General features: G+C 33.4%; 4 protein-coding genes and 1 non-coding gene across 6 annotated transcripts; 1 reads left to right on the forward strand and 4 right to left on the reverse strand.

Annotated features, from left to right (window-relative positions):
* Positions 1 to 1,285: 1,285 nt before the first annotated feature.
* On the reverse strand, positions 1,286 to 1,448 carry LOC135799915 (U1 spliceosomal RNA). The gene has a single exon (XR_010550080.1). It is a non-coding gene; the product is annotated as a U1 spliceosomal RNA (small nuclear RNA).
* Positions 1,449 to 1,487: 39 nt separating this feature from the next.
* LOC135799335 (putative uncharacterized protein DDB_G0286901) lies at positions 1,488 to 2,784 on the reverse strand. The gene is made up of 2 exons (XM_065312398.1): positions 2,650 to 2,784; positions 1,488 to 2,589 (listed from the first exon to the last, which is right to left on the reverse strand). The coding sequence occupies exons 1-2, from the start codon at positions 2,752 to 2,754 to the stop codon at positions 1,657 to 1,659; spliced, it is 1,038 nt and encodes a 345-aa protein (XP_065168470.1). The 5' UTR covers positions 2,755 to 2,784; the 3' UTR covers positions 1,488 to 1,656.
* Positions 2,785 to 3,782: 998 nt separating this feature from the next.
* Positions 3,783 to 5,926, forward strand: Mon1 (vacuolar fusion protein MON1 homolog). The gene is made up of 4 exons (XM_065311714.1): positions 3,783 to 4,365; positions 4,422 to 4,619; positions 4,684 to 4,927; positions 4,982 to 5,926. Exons 1-4 carry the CDS (start codon positions 4,073 to 4,075, stop codon positions 5,693 to 5,695), a joined length of 1,449 nt encoding a protein of 482 aa, XP_065167786.1. The 5' UTR covers positions 3,783 to 4,072; the 3' UTR covers positions 5,696 to 5,926.
* Prp38 (pre-mRNA processing factor 38) lies at positions 5,684 to 7,049 on the reverse strand. 2 transcript variants are annotated; one of them, XM_065311716.1, is made up of 3 exons: positions 6,450 to 7,049; positions 5,950 to 6,390; positions 5,684 to 5,858 (listed from the first exon to the last, which is right to left on the reverse strand). In XM_065311716.1, the coding sequence occupies exons 1-2, from the start codon at positions 6,915 to 6,917 to the stop codon at positions 5,962 to 5,964; spliced, it is 897 nt and encodes a 298-aa protein (XP_065167788.1). In that variant the 5' UTR covers positions 6,918 to 7,049; the 3' UTR covers positions 5,684 to 5,858; positions 5,950 to 5,961. The 2 variants fall into 2 exon arrangements, with proteins under 2 accessions (XP_065167788.1, XP_065167787.1); XM_065311715.1 differs by lacking the exon at positions 5,684 to 5,858 and having other exon boundaries at positions 5,863 to 6,390.
* A 5,865-nt stretch (positions 7,050 to 12,914) lies between these two features.
* On the reverse strand, positions 12,915 to 14,587 carry LOC135798314 (nucleoporin SEH1-A-like). The gene is given in 7 exon segments (XM_065311119.1): positions 12,915 to 13,299; positions 13,387 to 13,544; positions 13,604 to 13,837; positions 13,900 to 14,128; positions 14,131 to 14,154; positions 14,213 to 14,369; positions 14,425 to 14,587. Coding segments are annotated over 7 exon segments (1,131 nt in total). The 5' UTR covers positions 14,536 to 14,587; the 3' UTR covers positions 12,915 to 13,081.
* Positions 14,588 to 23,018: the final 8,431 nt, after the last annotated feature.

Consider the following 23,018-nt stretch of genomic DNA (forward strand, 5'->3'; position numbering starts at 1 on the left):
ATTGAAATTTTAAAACTGATTACGAAACATTGGCCCTTGGAATTTGTTGAGTATGGATTGTTCGCATGGAATAAAATGCTAGCAGATTTATTAAACGACACTGGCGATTTGTCTATAACCGCCCATTGGCAGTCAGAAGTGATGAACTATGAATTAAACTTTGTTCCGTATATGGAATTAAGTTCAACATTTCTTGTTCCGGATGCGCATCTGCTACCTCGTGTTACATACTTTTTTCAACCTTTGTCAAACAACACATGGATACTAATCATTGCAATATTTATTCTGATGGGTCTTTTATTGCATACAGTATCCAAGTATCATGAAGGACGAATGTTGAAAAATTATTTTATGGTCTCCTTAAGCTTTTTGGTGCTTAATTCAACAACACATCGTGAAAACAGATATCTGCTTCGAAGTATTTTATTGATGTGGTCAATCACCTGTTTACTCTTAAATACTTCATATAATGCAGGTTTGACGTCATTGGAGAATGTACCTAGAACAACCAAACCTATCAGGAATTTCAAAGATATGGCTGAGAACACAATAAGATGTCATATTTACGGTGACTTCACAATAAATTTTTTGAAGCAATCTGAAGATGAAAATAGACATCGGGTTGCTAAGAATCTTGTTTCCCATCTGGATGATACGCCGTTAAATGGTCGTTGTGTAAATGTAGATGTTCTGGACAACAGTTACTATTACGCTGGTTTTAAGTTAAATGTTGATGACTTCATAGATTTTAAACTGTTGAAAGAGTTTTATCAGACAACAAATATGGTGTTTGTGTTACCAAGGCGTTCGGTTTATTTTGAGCCAATTCAGAAAGGCTTAAATAACTTGTTTGAATGTGGTTTAGTTAAGTATGTTTTATCAAATTATAGTGATCAATACTTGTATACTTCTCAAACGTTTGCTGCGAATCGATGGACATTTAAAAAATATTTGTTTGAACCAAATACTGTATCAGATCTTCAGAGCGCATTTGTCTTGTTAGTTTCTGGATACTTGTTGGCAACTTTGGGACTGTTGTATGAGATTGCAAGATTCTACTGCGATAGTCGTACACTCATTTTTTATGATTAAAAAGACGATGTAGAATTATTTATTTCCGACTTGATTAAAATTAACATTGATTTAATATGAGAATTTAACAACCAAGCAAGTTCACAGGTCCTGTAATAACATATTAAAGGTACAGAAAAACCATGCACAAATTTAAATACATAAAAATGCAAAGAGATGAGTGTGATAGTTAATTATGTTTCGATTTTATAAGACCGGGACAGCGCGTACGCAGTCCCGACTACCAAAAATTGCGCGCCCGAGTTATCCACATTAGGGATAATCGCAGGGGTCAGCCCAGCCGTAGTGCAATGGGAGGGCCTCACCCTGGGGGAACCGCCTTGTTGATCACGGTAACCCCTACGCCAGGTAAGTATGATTAGGGTAGCCTTCTGTTAACATATATACACCCCAAATAAGTTTTAAGGGTTGGAAGTATTTCAGTGCCATCTATTTTTGCTTAACGTAAACACAACCGAAACATATTCAAAACCGGATAATGATCAATACAATTATTAAGTACGCAAGTAATTATACTGGTAATGTAATGAATATTTTTAAAAATACATTACTGTAAAGGGAAATTTATGAGGTTTCGTTATTCTCATTGACATCATTAGTTTCTTCATTGGTTGGTTCGTTGTTGTCAACAACATTGTCATCATTGGTGACGTCATTGTTCTCATTATTTTCATTATTGGTATCATTGTTATCATTATTTTCATCATTATTGTTATTGTTGTCATCATTTGTGTCAGCATTATTTCCATCATTGGTTTCTTCATTGGTTGCGTTAATACCATCCTCATTGTTTCCGTTATTATTATTTTCGGTGTCATCATTGGTGGTGTCGTTGTTATCATTGCCACCTTCATTGGTTTCTTCATTGGTTGCGTTGGTATCACCTTCATTGTTTCCGTTATTGTTATTTTCGGTGTCATCATTGGTGGTGTCGTTGTTATCATTGCCACCTTCATTAGTTTCTTCATTGGTTGCGTTAATATCACCTTCATTGTCTCCATTGGCGGTATCGTTGTTATCATTGCCTCCTTCATTTGTTTCTTCATTGGTTGCATCATTGTTTTCATTAGGCGTTTCAATATTACTTTCATTACCAGTATCTTCTACATTGTTCCCATCATTTTCGTTGGGAGTCTCCACGGGTTCCTCGGGGGGTTGCACGACTGGAGGTCTGGATGGAAGCACTGGTGGTCTGTATGGGTTCACACGAATGATGTGCAGAAACTTAAAGCGATCCAAGATGAGAACTGTGCCCAGAATACGGTTACTGTTTATATAAATAAATGGTCCTCTGTTTTCGTTGAGAAATCCAATGGGTCCGGTCCATTCTGTTCCAGGGCGCAGGGGACGGTAAGTTGGTGGGAAGAGAATGGGTAACAAAAATATCCTTTCTTCGGCCGAGTCTTCAACTTCTGGGGAATTGACAGCAATTGTGAAAACATCTATGGGACTGGCATAGCTTATGGCCAGAGACCCAAATATTACAAGGGCTGCAAACTGATTTAGCATTAGTGTTTCACATTTCAAGATTCCCAAATAATATTAATTATAGCTTACCTTCATGTTGTAAGTAGTGTTAAACTTTAAAAATTGCCAGAAAATTCCACTATTTATAACCGAAAATAGAATTATTTTATCATATTTTAGTAAAACGAACAACATTACTGTTATCTATGCGTTGCGATAGAATTTTGGCGTTAGATTTGTAATTTACCAAAAACAAAAACAATGGCTACACTGAATAAAATTATTTTGTGAAACCTTCAGGTTTTTCTCATGATTTAAATATAAATTACTTTGTTATTGTAAATTTATCTTTAAGAAATTATGATTATCTTATTTTCGTAACGGCTTGGTTGATCCAAAACCGGAGATTTACAAATTCTGCCCACAAGCTATAGGCCTCCTGATTGTTAGGTGCCAAACAAAAGATAAAAAATTTCCTGCTTAGTGTACTTCAATTCTCGCAACGTAATAGTGTGTTTATACATACATACCTATTATACATATTTAGCTTACACAAGTAGGGTACCTACAGTGCCTACATCAGGATTTTTGCATAGTAATTCATATTCAAATGTCCAAGAAATTAGTCATTTATCTCTTGATCTTTGGTTTCGAGGTAGTTACCTACAATATTGAATATTAATGGACTGGCGCTTTATAGGTGGAAGTAGAAAAAATAATTTAATTATGTACATTATTTACGCTCTAAACCTTAAATTTACAAAAATTGATATTTTTTTAAACATTATTTTTGAATAAAAATAGAACTAAATTTCTGTTAGAACATTTAGCTGAACCCATCAAAACTGCGCCACCGCACAACAAAAAGTTAAAAAGAAAAATCAAATCCTTAAGTTTTCAATGATTCCCTGCTTTTCAAGACAACAAAAAAATAACTTTGAAATAATTTTGCGTTTCTACATTCTGTTTTCCGACTAAATAATAAACCATATATAAGGCGTTTTCAGAGAGTTTGGGGGATTGAGATGTAGCGGGTCTTTTAAACTACAATATGATGGGAAAATATTCAAGTTAGGGGAATTAGTTCATAAGATATACAGACAAGTTTGGCAGATACTAACAAATTTGAGAAAATAGCCAGTTTGCTTGGGCATGTTAGGGCGCACCCTAAAGATTTACGAAATAGGAAGAATACGCATATTAGGTTTTAATACATAGATGAATTTGATATCTTATGAATGTGTTTATTACTATATGAGAAATTATCAGTGTAAAACCATTGATAAAACAAGATAAGTATATAACTGAATCATGTATTATTTAATTTGTTCTCAAGTTTCATAATTATTCATATTTCACACTCTGTAGCCTCTGTGCATAACCTAGTTTTTTCGTAGAGTCTGAATTCTTGAGTGGGTTCAGTGGGATCTTCGTCCTTTCGGACGAATGAGAAGTTCCAAGTGTTTCATTTGATTCTCTTAATTTTAATGCAAATACAATAGTAATCTTATCCATGGCATCTAATATCGTAGAGGAATCATCGGAAAATGGTATTACATCAGAAGTGAAGCTAACAGATAACTTGGAACACCTTAATACATGCATTCGAGAGGTGGATGCACTTAGCATTAGCCAGCAGCAGCCAACCTTCTCAGAACAAAGCAATGAAAATACCGAAAATGAGGACAATCAAAGTGCATGCTCTTTACTATCTCAGGATGAGGACTATAGAAAAAATGCTGACTGGTTGAACAAATCAAAACATATTTTTGTGATGAGCACAGCTGGGAAACCAATCTATTCAAGGTAATTAAATAAAGCATTATAAACTATGTGCATTCAGGAACTTATTGATGTTTTAGACATGGCAATGAGAACAAATTAGCAACATTGTTTGGTGTAATGCAAGCAATTGTAAGTTTTGTTCAAGATCAAAATGACACAATTAAATTTGTGCAAGCTGGCAACACAACCACTGTGTTCCTAATCAAAACACACATTATCCTAGTGGCAGTTTCTAAAACACAGGAAAATGTGAAACAATTAGTTCTTCAATTAAAGTAAGTTAAAACATAAGTAACAATTGGATGGTTTCAGTTTATACATTCAAAACATTTTTTTTAGTTATGTATTTAATCAAATAATTAGCATTCTAACTATGACAACTTTAAATAAGACATATGAAAAACGAAGAAATTTTGATCTAAGACGATCCCTGTCGGGAGTGGAGCGTCTAATAGATCACCTGCTTGATTTTTACGAAAAAGAACCTGCGTTTACTTTCGGAGCTGTCCAATTTTTACCACTGCAATCTTCTGTTAGAGACAACATAGGTTCAGCAATCATCCAGGCATGCAGTAAAATAAAGGTACATCTAATGGAATTTGTTTTAAAATTATTATAACAAACTATTCGTTTTCAGAATGTAGTATTTGGAATTCTGCTAGCCAACGACCAGTTCATAACAATAGTACGCATGAAAAAATATTTTATTCATCCGTGCGATCTTCATCTTATTCTGAATCTGGTGCATGCGTCCGAGAGTCTGAAAGCTGCCGAAAGTTGGACACCTCTCTGCCTACCGCACTTCAACGAAGATGGCTACCTCTACAGTCATGTCTCTTATCTCGCCGAAGACTGCCAAGCATGCCTGCTGTTGCTAACAACAGATCGCGATGTGTTTTTCGCATTGAGCGAAGCAAAGCAGCGCATTGTCGAGAAGCTGCGGCGTGGCAACTGTCTTGAGGCGATCAATGAGTCACTGAACACTCCAAAGGAAACGGCCATAGTTAGCGGGTTTCCCGAAATAAGGCATTACATCTACAAGACAAAGTCGACAAGTCAATTTTATCAGCCGACTGTTGGCCCACCTTACAACATAAACAGGCCGCTATTATTTATGCTTTATAAACGCACGCAGCAGTTACTGCATCACGGTGGGTCTCCAATGAAGTTGATCTTCGAGAAATCACCCGATGAAGCCATTCTAGCATGGGACACCAAAGAATTTGAGCTGTATATTATCTTCGAGCCGCTCATTGATACTGCAGCGTCAATCGCCACTGTCTCGCGGCTTCTCAACTGGCTGAAAAAGCGTGAGGATAGGCTGTTCCAAATGAACCAATTGTTATTTTAATTATTTCTCATTTAACTAATGGCAATATTTGGGGGCATTTACGTGCCTACCACGTGAGGAATAACATATTACATAGCCTAAGAGAAGTAGCTTCAACGTAATCGCTGTGATAAAGACGTTGTTCGGGCCAGGTAGGTAAGTCCACGTTGAAGGCATCAACACACTAATTACAAAAATTCTTATAATTTATTTTTACTCGTGTAATTATTGTAATTATCATTGTTGAAACTATTTGTGAATTATTTGATGATTACCATTGTCCACTTTTAGCGCTCCCGCCGACGATCACGATCGCGTTCTCCTCGTTCGTTATGTCTGCGATCCCGATGATCACGGTCGTTGCGATCCCTGCGCTCTTCACGTTTGCGATCGCCTCGATCCTCCCGTTTGCGGTCGCGGTCCCTGTCGCGCTCTCGGTCTCGTTTTTCGCGATTTCTATCTTTGTGTCGATCGGTTCTGTCGGGGCGCTCACGTTCTCTGGATCGATTTCGATCGCGGGATCTTGAGCGACTCCTATCGCGTTTTTTCACCTTCTCAATTTTATTCGGTTTTTCCTCCTCTTGTTTGTGCTTATCTTCTTCAAATTCGATTTCTTCATCTAGGTCGTCCTCAAGAGCTGAAACTTTGGCTTCAAGTTCATTGTTCTCTTCATGTATATGACGTTTTTGAATTCGTGGTAAAATTACATCAGCAACCTGAAATAATAACAATGGTTATAAGATATAGGCAAATTTAAAATGTGTAATTTTTATACTCTTTCTTCTCTAAGGAGTTCATCAATAAACTCATCCACATGGATAACTTCAAAATTTGCCTGCCTGTTTTGTCTCCTCAGCTTTCTATTGTCATTATACAATGGTTCAAGATATTTGTAGCAATCCAAGGAAGATCCAGTCAGTCGCATATAAAATGCGCCAAGGGCTCTAACATATTTGAATTCTTCATTCTTTATGAACTCAACTACAATATCCTTCTCTGGTTGAATTTGTAGCATTTTTAATGTGAGACATAAAAATGGTGTAGGCTTAATGTTGCCGCTGTGTACGCCGCCGATGAATCTCAATTCCATCGCTTTGTCTACTAATAACTCCGCGGTTAAAGCAAAACATTCTTCTTTCCAGTATTTCGAATCATATATTCGTGTTCGGATAATTTTCTCCACCAGATATTGCGGGTTTGTTCCATGCACTGATTTGGCATCTTTGACGGTTCGGTTCGCCATTTCAATTCACCCACCCAGAATTGTTATGTGTTTAATTCATAAATATTAGTATGAACTTTTACTATTATTAGAATAATATAAAATCGAGCGCCTGCTAACCTCTAAACATAAGCATAACACAACACAACGAAACAAAACGACAACTCTTGGCAGGGAAGTGGTGGTAATTTCGTTATACGCATGCGTGCAGCGTCGGAAAATTTATTTAAACCAGACAGTGATAAATGTCTGCTACGATGTTTTATTTGAACACTATTTTTTGTGTATCTATATCAATTTCTTAAATATATTATTAGCAGGTTGTAATATCACACTATAGAATAGCATCTGTTATAGAAATCAACTGAGATATAGATTTTAGTAATTGGTCTCCTAGAAATGCACACCTCGGCAGTTAAGCTGTAAATTAAGTATGTATTAAATAGAATTGCCCATCTGGCAGAAATGCAGCGTCAATATGATATTCCAGAAATAGGATGCACAAATAACCATGGCAGTTTATTTCTATCAAATAATCTTTTTCCACGAGTGATATATAATTATTTCATACAGAAATCCTACACACGCTACCGAATATCCAATAAATAATAACACAAACGCACTATAAATTTCACCTAATGATGCTCTTACATAAGTGTGCTTATTACCCCATCGTTTAGTGGCGAAAACATTCAGAGTATACAAATGATTGGACCTATGGTTCAATAACAAATATTCTGCAATCCCAGCTTCAAAAACTCTGTTCAATCCTTTTCGAATTGATTCAAAATATCTCGATCGTTTTGGCATAACAAACACCAAATTAGTTGTCAGGTAAAACTCTTTTAACAACTTAAAATCAAGGAAGTCATTAACAATCAGCTTAAAACCAGCGTTAAAATAAGTATCATGCAGAATATCACATCTTGCGCAGCGTCCATTTAATGGGTCAGCATTTTTAGGAGTAATTAAGTTTACACCAACATTATGTATATATTTATCAGTGGCCTGGGTCAGAAAGTTTTTTGTAAAGCGACCATACGCATAACACGTCAATGTATTTTCAGAGACGTCTTTGAAAGTTTCAATTGGTTTGGTGGTCCTGGGTACATTCTCCAGTGATGTAAAACCAGCGTTGTATGAAGTACATAAGAGCAAACATGTGATTGACCATACCAATAAAACACTTCTAAGAAAATAAGTATTTGCGCCATGTGGTGTTGTATTAAGCACTAAGAAGCTTAATGCTATCATGAAGTAATTATTCAATATCCGTCCTTCATGGTACTTTGAAATTGTATAGATTAAAACTCCCATAATAATAAACATCACAATGATTAGTATCCAAGTATTGTTTGCCAATGCTTGAAAAACGTAGGTCACTCGTGGTAACAATTGATTTTCTGGTACCATAAATGTCGATTTTATTTCCATATATGGAATGAAATCAAGTCCATAAGGATTCACTTGCATTTGATAATGAGACGTGAATGTCATATCACCGGTACCATTACTTATATCTTCCAGCATTTTTGTCCATGCCAGATCACCATATTGGATAAATTCGATTGGCCAATCCTTTGTTACCAGCTTAAACACATCGATTTCTAGTCCGCTTAAAGAAGAATTTTTAATAATGACGAAAGGAGGCCATGAAAATATTAAAACTTTAAATGGTTTCTTGAATAAGAACTTCACGTTGATTTTTGATTGCTTTTCTATGTTCGTTTCGTCAATGGTTATATTTTGATTTATCCAAAATACTTCATTTATTTGTAGATGGTGATTATTTGTTATATTTATTAATCCAATTTGTTTTGGGATGTCAAAGATGGAAATTAGAAAGACATCCACATTGTAAAACAATCCTTTATATAATTTTTCGTAAATTATTGTTTTTGTAATATTTATATTGATAAATACCACTCGTTTTTGTGGTAGAAATATTTGAAAGTTAATAGAACTAATTTCACTTTTGTTGTTGATAATCACAATGTAACCAGTTTCTGTGCAATGGTAGTTGTTCAAAATGGCAGCTTGGTTTATCGTATCATTAGGCACAATAAAAACAGGAACAGCTTCAAATATATTCGCATGTAAATTACAATTTGTTTCTTGGTTGGCCAACACGATTACACATTGTTTATGTGGAAATAAATTGTTTATTATTTTGGATAGTTTTAAGTTATTTAATAAAGAATATCCAAAATTAAAAAAGATAAATAAAATTAACATTCCTAATAAATTACTGGAATAATACATTTAATTTTATAAGAAGTATTAGAACATGCCAGACTAACACCTTTTTACTAAATAACGTTTTAGATAGCTTTGGGTATATTAAAAAAAATTAATAATAATATTATATCAATATTTAAATTCGTATGAACTCTTTTTACGTTATGTAGTTTTCATTGTTGTTTGATAGCGTGCGTATATACTTTTGCCTAAGTGAAGTAACTTGTATAATGTTAGTTGTTACAAAATCTAGTTCATAATTGACAAAATTAATCAACAGCATGATATAATACCATAGCATTGTATATTATATTAATATACTAGCTGACTCAGTAAACTTTGTACCTTCTTTATTTGTGAATATTTTCGAAATTCCTTTAACACTTATTTTACTATTTATGCCCACCCTGTTTTCACACAGTTAGTACTGTTGCGGCTAAATAAATGTATCACTTCTGTTAATTTCAAATCAGCTGGATTAGCCGTAATTCCATATATTGTGTCGTTTGATGTATTGAAAGTGATTAATCCGTGAAATTATAAAATACGGGAAATATTACATGTTACTTACTTAATGAAAAAAGTCAGACAAAATGTTCCATTTACCATACGACCTTATAATAAGATTGCAATTAAATAATTTAACAGCTATGTTCAACATTATTTTGTAATCCCTACTAATATTATAAATGCGAAAGTCCTGATGTTTGTTACACTTTCACGCAAAAACTACTTAACCGATCATCATGAAAATTTGTACACATATTGTTAGTGGTCCCCGAATGGTTATAGGCTACTTTTTATTTAATAAAAAAAAATTATTTTTAAAATAAAATAAAGAAATTGTTTAGCCAATAATACCTCTGCATCTGGCTATTTCACTACTTTAACGCCATCTAGCATTCCAGCAATGAAGCTCAAACCTAAGTACTATAGTACCATCACACTGTATTATCACACTGTATTACCGACAGCTACGTCAACATCAAATCCAATTGACTACACTATGGAGACTGTACACTATACTTCCATAGACTATACTTTCAGCCATTTTAAACTTCCCGCCATTCTACTTCATTGTTACTTCTTCTGTGACTACAGACGCGAGCGAAGCCGCGGGTTAAAGCTAGTCTACTATATAAAAATAAGTCGGGTTTTCCTTCCTGACGCTATAACTCCAGAACGCACGAACCGATATATTATATAAAAATCATATTTTTAAAGTATGTATTCATTTAATTATCTTTGTATAAATAAATCGATATATAACTATTCTATCTGTTTTCAAGTAAAATCTATTTTTTAACATTTTAAAAGACGTGCGATTGTAATTTTAAGATAAATGTTAAAATTTGATTAAGAGACAGCAAGAATTCATTAGAAAATATTCAAAACTCCGACGTGATCAGGTTGATATTATTATTAATCATATAACGCAAACCGAAGAACTTAAAAAATGTATTAAAACCGCAAAAACTTTGAATACTGAACTCTTGAAATCTAAACATTCCGTGCAAGACAACACTGAAAACATTTATGAGAATAACAACACATTGATTTCTGCCAAACAACAAACTCTCTACCAGATTAAACAGGTAGAAAAAACTAAACGACAAAGTTTAGCAGAAGTTACTAAGGAAATAGAGGGAGTGACAAATGCTACACATGATATTTTTATTGAATCAGTTTTGTTGGATAATCAACAAATTAATGAGATGCTCCATTGTATTAATATTCGAAACTTTACAAAAGATGCTGACAATATAGGCAACCTTGAACACAAGTTGTTACATAAGGGATTGTCCATTAATCACGTGAGGCATGAAGGGGGGGGGGAGGGGTTTGTTAAAAATCACGAAAAATCACCAGGGGGAGGGGGGAGTGGAGTAAGATATCACGTGTATTTATTTTTTCGTCAAACGCACGATTTCTAAAGAGAAAAGCGGCGTGTTGTTGTTGGGATTAAAATACACGTGATGATGGGGGTGGGGGGTGGGGGTAATCTTAAACCTCACGACGTATCACCAAGGGGGAGGGGGGGGTCCAAAAAATGAAAAAAAAAGATCACGTGATTAATGGACAGCCCCTAAAGAAGTGGAGTTTAACAATCTAACAAATAATTTAAATAAACTCAAAATTGTTAGGTAATACTAAAAATTCAAGTGAAATTGCGACTGGAAAAGTAAACCTAAAAATCTTATATCTCATGCCATTCAGGGAAAAATGAAAGATGTTAATAATGATAATACTGAAATTAAAAAACAGTTGAACTTTTACGAAGCACAAATTGCCAAAAGTGAATCCGTCGGCGCAAAATGCCAAAAAAAGCAACAAGTTCTTGAAGAACAAGAACGCTACTTGAAGACAATTGCAGTAGATCTGACTGAATTTAATCAGGAGCATGCACCAAAGTTACAACAAATTAACATTGATATAATAAAAGTTGAAGAAGAAATGGCAATACTGCGTGTAAACTGTGTGTAAAGAAGATGAAACTGGGTTTCTGAAAGAAAAAACCTGCTTGAACAAGACATTTCTATTGCCACCCAGAAACAAAAGCGTTTAATAACAAATCTAAGAAAAACTAAGAAACTTAAGGATAATTTAATGAAAACTTACTCTAAAATTAAAGGTCCTGGAAAAAGTTCAGGTATTCGCAAGGTAACATTCAATCAATAGGTATGTTACTGAACGCGAAATCACTGATGAATCATCGGAAAATTAAATATTTAGTTATAAGATTGTAGAATAACTATTGATTTTTTAAATTGTTTTAAGTTTTTAAGCATGTATACTTCAGTTGACAATTTATTAATACAACACTGCGTAGCATTTACGCATTTACAATGACTTAGGGGAGCGAAAAATATAAACAAGATCAAAGTGATTTTTCGGGCCTTCTCGAAAACGGGCTTCCAAAACTTATTATCCCGAATATATCCATTCACACCATTAATATTATTTAAGTTCAAGTGGGTTAAGGGTGCGACTAACAATTACGGCACGTGATGCATTCATAAATAAATTCTTTGGTGTGCAACAATAACAAAAAAATGTTGTTTCATTTCTTTTCAAATAAATGTAATATCTCACTAACAGTTCTTTTTATTTGCGTGTACACAATTCATCAGTCTTCAATCTTCAAAACCCTTCAAGAAATTAGTTTATAGATTCCTAAATTTCTAATTTTTAATACCCTGTTATAAAAACAAATTTAATACTATCACTATATGAATTTGTGCAAGGTCAAAAACATATTTACTTTCAAGTAGACATCAGTTGAATGTTGTAGTTTCTTTGGACGGTTACGTTCAATTTTGTCTGCAACTAAATAGAGTTAAAACTTTGTCGTATTCGTTTGAAAAGGTATGGAGGAATATTTTGCGGGTAATTTGCCGGTTTGGTGGCGTAGTTGACTCCTCGTCGCACCGCGTTTAAAGGACCTTGCGCGCTGAAATTGGAAAACATGTTAAATTGTACACAAAACAAAACACAATACATACACCCACGATTGACGAATACGTTCTTTTTTCGTTTTGCATTTGCGGAAGTAATAGTTTTTTTAAATATTAAAAGTTGTCGATCCTAGAATGGCGGTAGCTACGCGGAAATCGTCCACCACCCGAAACGGTTACCAGCTTGGAAGACAGAAATATTTACAAATAAATTTCAAAAGTAAAACAATGTGCACGTGTGTTGTTTATTTTAAGTATTTCACGTATTTTTCTGAAACATTATATGAAGCAAACAAAAAGCTATGGGCTAATGAAAGAAATCTAATCATTAAATTTCAAATTTATTTCACAGTTTAATAACAGTGTGTTGTTGTTTATGTAACAAAATTATGGACAATTTAGAATTGAACACATTTTCATCAAGAATATTTTTGTATGATACTCGCATGTGGATGTTTTTTGTAGAAAAATTAAAATACATGTAGAATTGTTTTACTCCCCAAAAAATAACAAAAGACTGTCAATGTACATAAACAGAAAGGAGTAAAATAAAAGAAGGAAATAAAATAATGCGGCAGTATATACAAACACCCAAAGTGACATTCCCTGCGTGTTTGTGGAAACCACCGAGTTGCGGTGGCTATCGTTAGGCACTTGGGATCCATCACCTTTTAAAACTGCAACCGGCTTCCATGTGCTTATGCTATGCACTGCAACAAGCAAAAAAAGTTAACATAATCCGTAGTAAAAACAAGCTATCTAACAGTACATTGCAATTTAAAACTTGTACAACTTACTTTTAAACATTCTAACATTTCCATCATCACCGCTTGATGCTACAACTGTTCCAGTAACATTCCAACACACTCTCCACACTGTACTGTTGTGATCTTCAAAATGTCCAACTGGTTGCATATCAAGTCGAGATAAACCACTCTGAATGCTTGCATTGTCACTAAAAAGTTAACAAATAGAATGTATTTTATTGCAAGCAGAATAATGTGAAATCTATACCTGATTGGTGTCAAGTTGATAATTTTAAGATCTTTTGATGCTACAGCTAGAATATGGAATGATCTACCCAAATTTGGTGCAAATGCAAGGTCATGGACAGGCTCTGTGATATTGTTTAAAGTTTCAGTTTTCGTCCACCTACGACTGGTCTCGCTATACTCAAATATTAACACCTTTCCACCGTTGGCCGAGTTTGCGTCGTCACTTTCCATAGCTAGCATTTGTGGATGCATTCTAAATGTTTATAATTGAATTGATAAAATAAGCATGAAATATCCTAATTTTTAGTTAATTACTTTGATAAACTTGGATTCCAACTTAAGCAACTGCATGATAATTTGCATTGCACTTCATGTTGAAGTGGCCATTGACTTAAATTCATCACATCTGGTGCTTCATTGATTCTAATAACCCCATCAGTAGAGCATGTTGCAAGCTGTAAACCTTGACTTTTTGGACCAAACTTAACATCAGTAACAGAAGTCCTGGAGTCAACCAGATTTGTTCTTCTGACCCAATGTCTCTCTCACCTGGTCCAGGAGTCTCACCAACTATTAAAAATTTAAACTTTTAGTAAATGTTTTAGGCATATAGAATGACTGGCTTCACCAATTTCTTCCCAAACTGCTGCAGTATGATCAAATGAGCATGTAGCAAGTACTTGACCAAATTCTGGATGAGCCCATGTTACTTTCCAAACAGAACCACTGTGAGCCTTCCAACTCTACGTTAGCGACCATTTTTCGTCGCTACTCTGATCCCAAACCTTTAAAATCAAACAAAGTTATTGTTTGAGTTTAGTTTACCAACTTATTAATTACTTTAACATACTGATCGCTGGAGCACGTGGCCATGCGCTCGCCATAAAAGTCAAAAGCAACATCGTGGATAAGATCTTTATGTTCAGCGTTAATTTCTTGTGCTTCAAACATCTTATTTTATATTAACCTCGTTCTCAGAAAACAAGCACTAGTCCCATATTGTTTACAACCGCGCTGCAGCATTGAATTAAACAGAAAGTGACAATACGCACGCGCGGTTAAACGAGTGGAGCGCGCAAAATTACCTTTGAATGAAGGAAACAATAGTGCCTTTGATTTTTTTTTTAATTGTTATATATTTGGCTTGTTGTCAGCAAGTAATTGTAAATAGTTGACAAATATTATTTAATATTTTATGATATATTATTTAAAATTAAATTTTGAAGGTTTTTGCATCGAATGTTTGAATTCATCAACACTTGCTTGGCATTTTGACCGTTCCTAGAATGTTACATTTGAAAGTTGCAGCTATATTCAATGCGAGTAGTATGTATATTGTTCATTTTTATCAATTTTTTCACATCTGCTAAGCAGATGAGTCGAAGAATATTCCATTGCTAAAGAAGGTAATGAAAAAAATGGTATTTCCCACTACGTGGTTTTTTGGAAATTCCAGCAATATTCATTACATCCAATTTATTGCACTTTTCCCTCATTTTTACCCATCTGTGATACATGTTGTACTGACCTATTCTCCTCCCCCAACTTTATCTATTCCGGTGGGGTGGTAGTTGGAATCAAAAAACTAGAGAGTGGTCAGTGTGTTTTGAATTACAACCCCGGCTACGCCACATTCACTTTTTAACAAGTTTTTCAAGTTTTGACAATTTTTATCATGTCGTAAGTAAAAGAAAACTTTCTCCTACATATTATTATATTACTAATTTTCTACTTTTTGTTATACTTATTAGTAAACCTAACCGATCGAATAATACTTTGGTACCATCCAATGCCGTTGGGTTAAGAGAAGAGGTCCCTCTTACAGAGGAGGATTTGCTCCAAATACAGGAGCTGAGAATAGAATACATTGATGCCATGAGGGAGAACACAGCGGCCATTTTACACCTGTCTGATATAATCAAAGCTTTAGCGGATAAATTATTGAATGTGCATAAGAATAAATAACTTTAAAGATATAAAAATATAAAATATAAACAAGATAATAATAATTATTAACTTCTATTTTCCAAAATGATTCTATTTCTGATTTATTTTCCTTTCTGCAACAACTGTCGATCCTCTTTTACACTCTCTGGTTCTCTCTCTAACAGGTCTTCAGATTTTTTAGGTTCTTTGTTCATCGTCATCAAATGTTATGTTTTTTCGCATTTATGAATATTTTTGAAGACTTACATTATTACTGGAATGCGAGACAAAGAACGGTTTTGGTAATGCTGCTGTGCTTCTAAATCCCTTCTTAATATGAACTCTTATAATTATTATATATTAAGGCACAACCCAAAAATACATTAACCACAAAATTTGGTGAGCCGTGTTCTGAACTGAGTGGTCGCAAACAATTTAATTTTAATAATATTAAAAAAACAAAAGATATCAAAATTTACACAATTCATTTGAACGGTTTTATGAAATCATAAACTAAAATTTAAAATATCTTAACGAACACGTATCATTGCATTTTAACTTTGCAATAGACAATGTAGTTCATCTATTATATTTGTTAAATTCCAAATGTAAAGCATTAGAAAAAAATTTGCACGAATTACGATGATCATAAAATGCAAGTTGCCATAATGTGCAATTTTTTTTCGGTGTACAGTTTATTTCATGATGCCATCAGATACCGTAAAAATGCCAATTTTCTTTCTTAAATTATCAATTGATTTCCTTTATTTTATGGTGAGTTAAGTTAACATAGTACATTACAACTGAATACGTCAGTTTGAAAACCTGTAAATATTGATGTTCTTTATACAGTAGAGTCCGGTTATAATGACATCGAAGGGAATTGACAAACACGTCATAATAAGCGGACGTCATACAAAGCGTTTTGTGAAATGAAAACCCTTTTTTATGTAAATATGTACATACACATACATATTAAATCAAAATCAAAATTGCACGTAATCAGCACATTATAACACATACAAGTGTATTTTTTACTGCAAGTAATCTGTAATTTTTGTCTGCATATTAATGTTCATAAACATTAAAAACCTAGCACTTTCAATATCCCATCCCATGCTATTCCATGAAAGGTTGTGTGTCAAAATTCTTCACTCTAAAAGAACTATTTATTAGCAATGCACTACACAGTTTAAAACCTAATATTCGGTATAGGCTATAGTATTAGTATACGTATTGTTCCATTTCTTTAACAACAAATCCACATAAACATGTACCAATAACATGCGTAATAGAAAGAGGAATCAAGGGTATATTCAATTGCTAAAAATAAATAGTATATTATTAAATTTGCTTTTGATTAATATGAAACTTACAATTAATTCCGAGATAACAATTAATCCAACCGTAACACCACTGATTAAATATTGCATAATTAAAGGCCATTTAAAAATAGCAGCAACTCGGTCCCAGATTCTAAAATTTATTTAATAGTAAAATATGGTAAAGATTTCAAACAGGCTTTAGAGAAAACTAACAATTTTGTGATACGCTGTAATTGGTAGGCTTTTACTGATTTCTGTAGCCTTATTGCTTTACTCTGTGTCTCTTGACTTTCTTGCAGAATTAATTCAAACTCTTGTGCACTAGCTTGCGTAAGCAACATCACAGTATACAGAAAAGTGCATGACGTTAAAGTCGCAACAAATAGATATCCGTATGTGATCCCAACCAAGCCATTAACAAGTTCTCGGTAAGGTCGTTGACCTAAATCAATGAAGAGATCCTGCTAACATATTTCAGTTAAATTGTTTCTTTCCAAAACATCGATTTCTCACGCTGGGGCATAAAATTCCGCAGGCATGTTTTAATGAATTTTCACCGCAAATTTCTATTTCACCAGCGAGGAATGCCGTAGTGAATCCCAGAACACCCAATGTAAGACCAAATTTATAAACCAAATTGGAGTAGAAAATAACGTGGCAAATTCTTTTTGTCAAGTACATCAATTGTTGCGTTTCGATCAACTGCCCGACCACATGTCCAGGTTTTGCAAATGTTTTTAGCCACATCATTATTATGAAGGCAATTGTTGATGAAAGAAGCCATGATAAAACCTTAACCCAAACCTTAAACAATCAATTTAGTCAATTCAGTACTATTCGTCACTAATATTTAAAAAAAGTTTTACTATATAGAGTTTTTATGTAGTTTAAATTTCCAAAAATAGTAATTGCATAAGCAATTGTGAATACATAAGTAACTAAAGTAGCCCTAAACGCATTGTAACTAATCCAATAATAATCTTCAGCTGTGGAAAAGTTGTAAAAATGTTTTCTTGTAATGCGCATATTGAAAAGTATGTCATTCTTCAACAGTTGGTGGAGAATTGTGAAATAATATATTTCTAAAAGCAATGATTAATAGTTGTCTACTAAATTATTTAATTATTAGATTTTTAGTATGATTCGGTAATTTTATCTATTAACGATCTATCTACATCTTATCTATTTTATCTATAATGTTTATCTACAACGATGATAATGATAATCATAATATAAGTACATATTAACGAAATGTCAATTTTATCTACTCACATTTGATTTGCGGTGTTCGATACACCGGTAAGTAACATTTTTACTGTTTTCCTGCAATTAAAAAATTGATATCTTAAACTTATTTTTGCGGAAATTTCTTCCAAGTACTTCGCAGAAAATTTAAAAATGGAAATTCAAACTTTTTATTGCGGATACCTTCATAACATGTGGTTCTGAACTTTTTATGATAGTAAAATTTTACTCAAGGACCCATAAGTGTGTTATAGGTTTATTTACATATATGTACATATTTATTGTCAATTTTATCCTCTACGTAAAAAATGCTTTATGACCTATTTTGACACAGCTATTGGTTTATTATTATTAATATTATCAAGATTTTTTAAATTAATATAATTGAGTATAGTCTGAGAGCCCGTGACGTCCAGACTTTCATCAATTCAGCAAAGATGAAAATTTGTCTATGTGTGTCTCCAGCACAGGTAAGAACGATCGCCAATTTTGAAACGTGGATGGTGGTTCCTTTGGCAGTTAACAGCCAACAAATATATGATGACCTAAGTTTCGTTATTTTAGCAAACTCCAATTTTGCATATTTTATTCGTAAAATTATTATAGCATGCGCTGCTCATTGCCAGACACCTGGTACGGTCCTAACTCCAGCCAGATACCCCTTAATTATAATATTTTTAAATTATACTTACGTCATATTAGGACGGCTGAATTCTATATATATAAATATTATTCAGAGAGCTATTAAACTGTGTTTTCTTAGTCGTCAGACAGTTTGGTGGGTACTATCATCCTGCCAGACGCATTGAAAGTTGCAAAAGTTAATTGTTTAAAAATTAAAATTTCACAGAAAAGTAATTTTATTTTAACATATTTTAATCATTTTCATTATTGTTCTCGATACCGCGACTGAAAGTGATCAAAATTGCAATTTTTCGATTTTTGACGATTTATTTCAATTGCGATTCGTTCCTTTCTATCTCTTTTAGTTTACGAGATATTCGAGATATTCCTTCCGATCTCTGTCTCTTGTTGGCATTCACGCCCCTGGCCACGTCTTCGGACTCCAGTGCACGTGGCGGTGGAGGAATAGGCATATTTAGAATAATTACGTATTCAATGAAGAAGAAAAATATTAGAATAATATTAAATTGAAAAATTAATTAAGATTGGGTACTTGTTGACATCTAAATATAAGCAAAATTCATAACAAAACGAAACAAAAGATACTGACAGTAAAATGGGAAATATTTAGTTACAAGACAAAATAGTACCTATAATACTCGTAAGTATCAAGTACGCTACATGGCACCCTAATCTGCTGTTGTATAATGTTAAACGACGAGATGTTTTGCAATTTTCCTACTTCCACTCTATTGTTTTCTATAATTTTGTATTTGTATAACTTTTATTGTAAAACTTTGATCTTCCTTAGTACACTACAAGGAAATGAAAGGATATAAATATATAGGACTTCGCGGAATCACCCAAAACCTGACAAAAGCTGACGGTACCGCATTTCATATGACCTTGTACTGGGCAAATGCGCGATCGCAAGCTTCACCCCATACTTTAGAGTACTAAAGTTTCGGTCTTGGCTGTCCGTGATTAAATTGTCACTTTTCGTTTATGTTAATTTAAATCAGGTTGTAAAAATTACTGCATACACTATATTATTTTATTACTTTTTATTGAACATTTATATAATATATTTTTTAACATCAGAGTGTAAAATAAATATATGCGCTATGTGGTATTGAATTGAGCTCGAAGAAGTTAATTGCATCGGCAACTGTTCCTCAAGGAATGCACACATACGAGTACACACCCCAATAAAGGCATTAAAATCGGTGAAAATTGAAGCGTCTTTACAATTATCAGATATACTGCTAACTCTGGAGAATAGAACTCTTACGTTTAAAATAAAATATAATCATCTCACACAAAAATCCTAGGCATGCTGCCAGATATCCGATAAATAATATTACAAATACACTGTATATTTCACTCAATGGTTCACTTACATAAGTGTGTTTATTGGTCGCCCATCGTTTAGTGGCGAAAACATTCATAGTGTACAAATTATTAGACCTATGGGTTAATAACAAATGTTCAACAATCCCTGCTTCAAAAACACGGTTCAATCCGTTTTGTATTGACTCAAAGTAAATCGATCGCTTTGGCAAAACAAACACCATATTAGTTGTGAGATAAAACTCTTTTAACAACTTAAAATCAAGAAAGTCATCAATAATCAGCTTAAAATTTGGGTTTAAATAAGTATCATCCAGAATATCGAATCTTGTGCATCGCCCATTTAACGGGTCAGAATTATTAGGAGAAATTAAATTCACACCAACGTTATGAATATATTTATCCGTAGCCTGGGTTAGAAAGTTTTTTGTAAAGGAGCCATAAGCATAACATCTCAATTTATGCTCACTCACATCTTTGAAAGTCCTAATAGGTTTGGTGGTCCTGGGTACGTTCTCCAGTGATGTAAAACCAGCATTGTATGAAGTACATAAGAGCAAACATGTGATTGACCACACCAATAAAACACTTCTAAGAAAATACGTATTAGTGCCATGTGGTGTTGTATTAAGCACTAAGAAGCTAAATGCTATCATGAAGTAATTATTCAAGATCCGCCCTTCATAATATTTAGATATTATATTAATCAAAACTCCAATAGTAATAAACATTATTATGATTAGTATCCAAGTGTTGTTTGCCAATGCTTGAAAAACGTAAGTCATTCGAGGTAACAACTGATTTTCTGGTACCATAAATGTCGATTTTATTTCCATATATGGAATATAATCTAGGCCATAAGAATTAACTTGCATTTGATAATGAGACGTGAATGTCATATCACCGGTACCATTACTTATATCTTCCAGCATTTTGGTCCATGCGAGATCACCATATGGGATCAATTCAATAGGCCAATCTTTTGTCACTAGCTTAAAAACGTCAATTTCAAGACCGCTGTAAGAATTATTTTTAATAATGACGTAAGGAGACCATGAAAATATTAAAACTTTAAATGGTCTATTGAACAATAACTTCACATTGATTTTTGACAGCTTTTCTATGTTTGTTTCGTCAATTGTTAAATTTTGGTTTAACCAAAATACTTCATTTGTTTGTAGGTCGTGATTATTTGATATATTTAGTAAACCAATTTGCTTTGGAGTGTCATAGATGGAAATTATAAAAATATCTACACTTTGAAATAATCCTTTATATAATTTATCGTAAAGTTGTGTTTTTATAAGATTTAAATTGATAAATATAACTCGTTTCTGTGGTAGAAACATTTTAAAGTTAATCGCGCTAATTTCACTATCTTTGTTGAGTATCACAATATAACCAGTTTCTGTGCAATTGTTGTTGTTCGAACTTACAGCTTGATTAAACGTATATGTAGGTACAATATAAACCGGAAAATTTTGGAATATATTTGCGAATAAATTACAATTTGTTTCTTGATTGGCCAACACAAACACGCATTGTTTATATGGAATTAAAAAGTTTATGATTTCGGTTAGTTTTAAGTTATTCACTAAAGAATGTCCAACATGATTAGAAATAAACCAAATAAACAAACTAAATAAGTTAATTAAATACATTTAGTTTGATGGAAAATACATGTTTAAAAATTTTTCGCTAATAACTTCACGGTTCTATTTCACTAAATATATACGATTATGGAACAATGAAAATAGAAGCGGACTGAGAAATTTGTAATCAGATTTTATATTTTATTATAATTATAATTATTATGAAGAGAATCGATTCTCCTGTTAATTATTAATATTATAACCATTGGTTATATGACTGCAACTAATATCTATATTGACACCTAAATAGGTATGTACTATTCTTATGTTGTGCACATGTTATTTTATAGCCTGAGTTTCTAATTTTGCTTAAGTGAAATAACTTGTATAAAGAACTGATTCGTTACAAAACCTAGTACGTAATTGATAATACTAATTATTAAATATTACTATTACTAGTACATCATCGTTTTGTCCTCGTCCTCGTTTTTAACACGGCTCTTTGGGAGCACTAAAACTTCGACGCGTCGCTCCTTTTTGTCATGTCATGATTGATTAAGAGCTAGCGGAGCTTTTAGGTTGTTGAATATGAGCTTTTGTTTTTAATTAAATTTTCGAAATTTACTACTAGGAAATGTAAGGTTACTAATGCATGGGAGTTCGCGCACGCACTTAAGATCCCTTCCCGCCAGGCGCACCGGGCCATACCATGCTGCGCAGCCACGTGCAGCAGCAGCGCTTTATGGGAGTAGTTTTCACTGACAGTACATGGCATTTCATAAAGCCTTGTGATATACCTTAAGTAAATGTACAGGCGAAAGCTCCACACCGTGACTAAAGTACTTTAGACACCACCTTTTTTGTCTCAAAACTGTGAAAAAACTGACATTATTAAGGTAGAAGTCAAAAAAGGAAATTACGATATGAATTTCAATTGGAATTAAACTTTTACAGCTGTAGCGTTATTCTGTCATCGAAAACGGGAATGTGTTAATTAGCGAAACAAGGCAAAACTATACGTTGAAATTTGATGAAAAGGTGTATCAATCCATGATTTAGTGTAGTATTAATTTACGGTACACTTTTATTTTATAGTTGATCACTGAAATGCATAAGTTTGCTTTAATAAGCAATTAATTTTTTTTAAAGTAGTTTTCAAAAATTTGCATTATTTTAGAAATACAAGGCAAGGAACGGTTTCATTAGAGGCGCTCTAATGCTTTAAAAATCTCTCTTAGGCATTAGGCAAATACTCGTAAGTATTACATAACATGCCGTGGAACGTTAAAATGATAATTTAAACAGAGCGGCAATAAATTACTGCACACGCAGTGTTTATTTGATTATTTGATTTCTATTTATTGAACATCTA

This window comes from Atheta coriaria, unplaced genomic scaffold (assembly GCF_025399875.1).
Source record: "Atheta coriaria isolate IRGN ID8LTWV9N9 unplaced genomic scaffold, Caltech_Dcor_3.1 hic_scaffold_9_pilon, whole genome shotgun sequence".
Classification (NCBI taxonomy): domain Eukaryota; kingdom Metazoa; phylum Arthropoda; class Insecta; order Coleoptera; family Staphylinidae; genus Dalotia; species Dalotia coriaria.

Bases quoted from the DNA above. Each gene is read 5' to 3' on its own strand.
- Mon1 (XM_065311714.1), top strand. From the start codon at position 4,073: ATGGCATCTAATATCGTAGAGGAATCATCGGAAAATGGTATTACATCA. The intron at 4,366-4,421 runs GTAATTAAATAA...TTGATGTTTTAG, and splicing joins GGGAAACCAATCTATTCAAG to ACATGGCAATGAGAACAAAT. The intron at 4,928-4,981 runs GTACATCTAATG...ATTCGTTTTCAG, and splicing joins AGGCATGCAGTAAAATAAAG to AATGTAGTATTTGGAATTCT.
- Prp38 (XM_065311716.1), bottom strand. From the start codon at position 6,917: ATGGCGAACCGAACCGTCAAAGATGCCAAATCAGTGCATGGAACAAAC. The intron at 6,391-6,449 runs GTATAAAAATTA...TTATTATTTCAG, and splicing joins AACTCCTTAGAGAAGAAAGA to GTTGCTGATGTAATTTTACC.
- LOC135799335 (XM_065312398.1), bottom strand. From the start codon at position 2,754: ATGTTGTTCGTTTTACTAAAATATGATAAAATAATTCTATTTTCGGTT. The intron at 2,590-2,649 runs GTAAGCTATAAT...ATGCTAAATCAG, and splicing joins ACACTACTTACAACATGAAG to TTTGCAGCCCTTGTAATATT.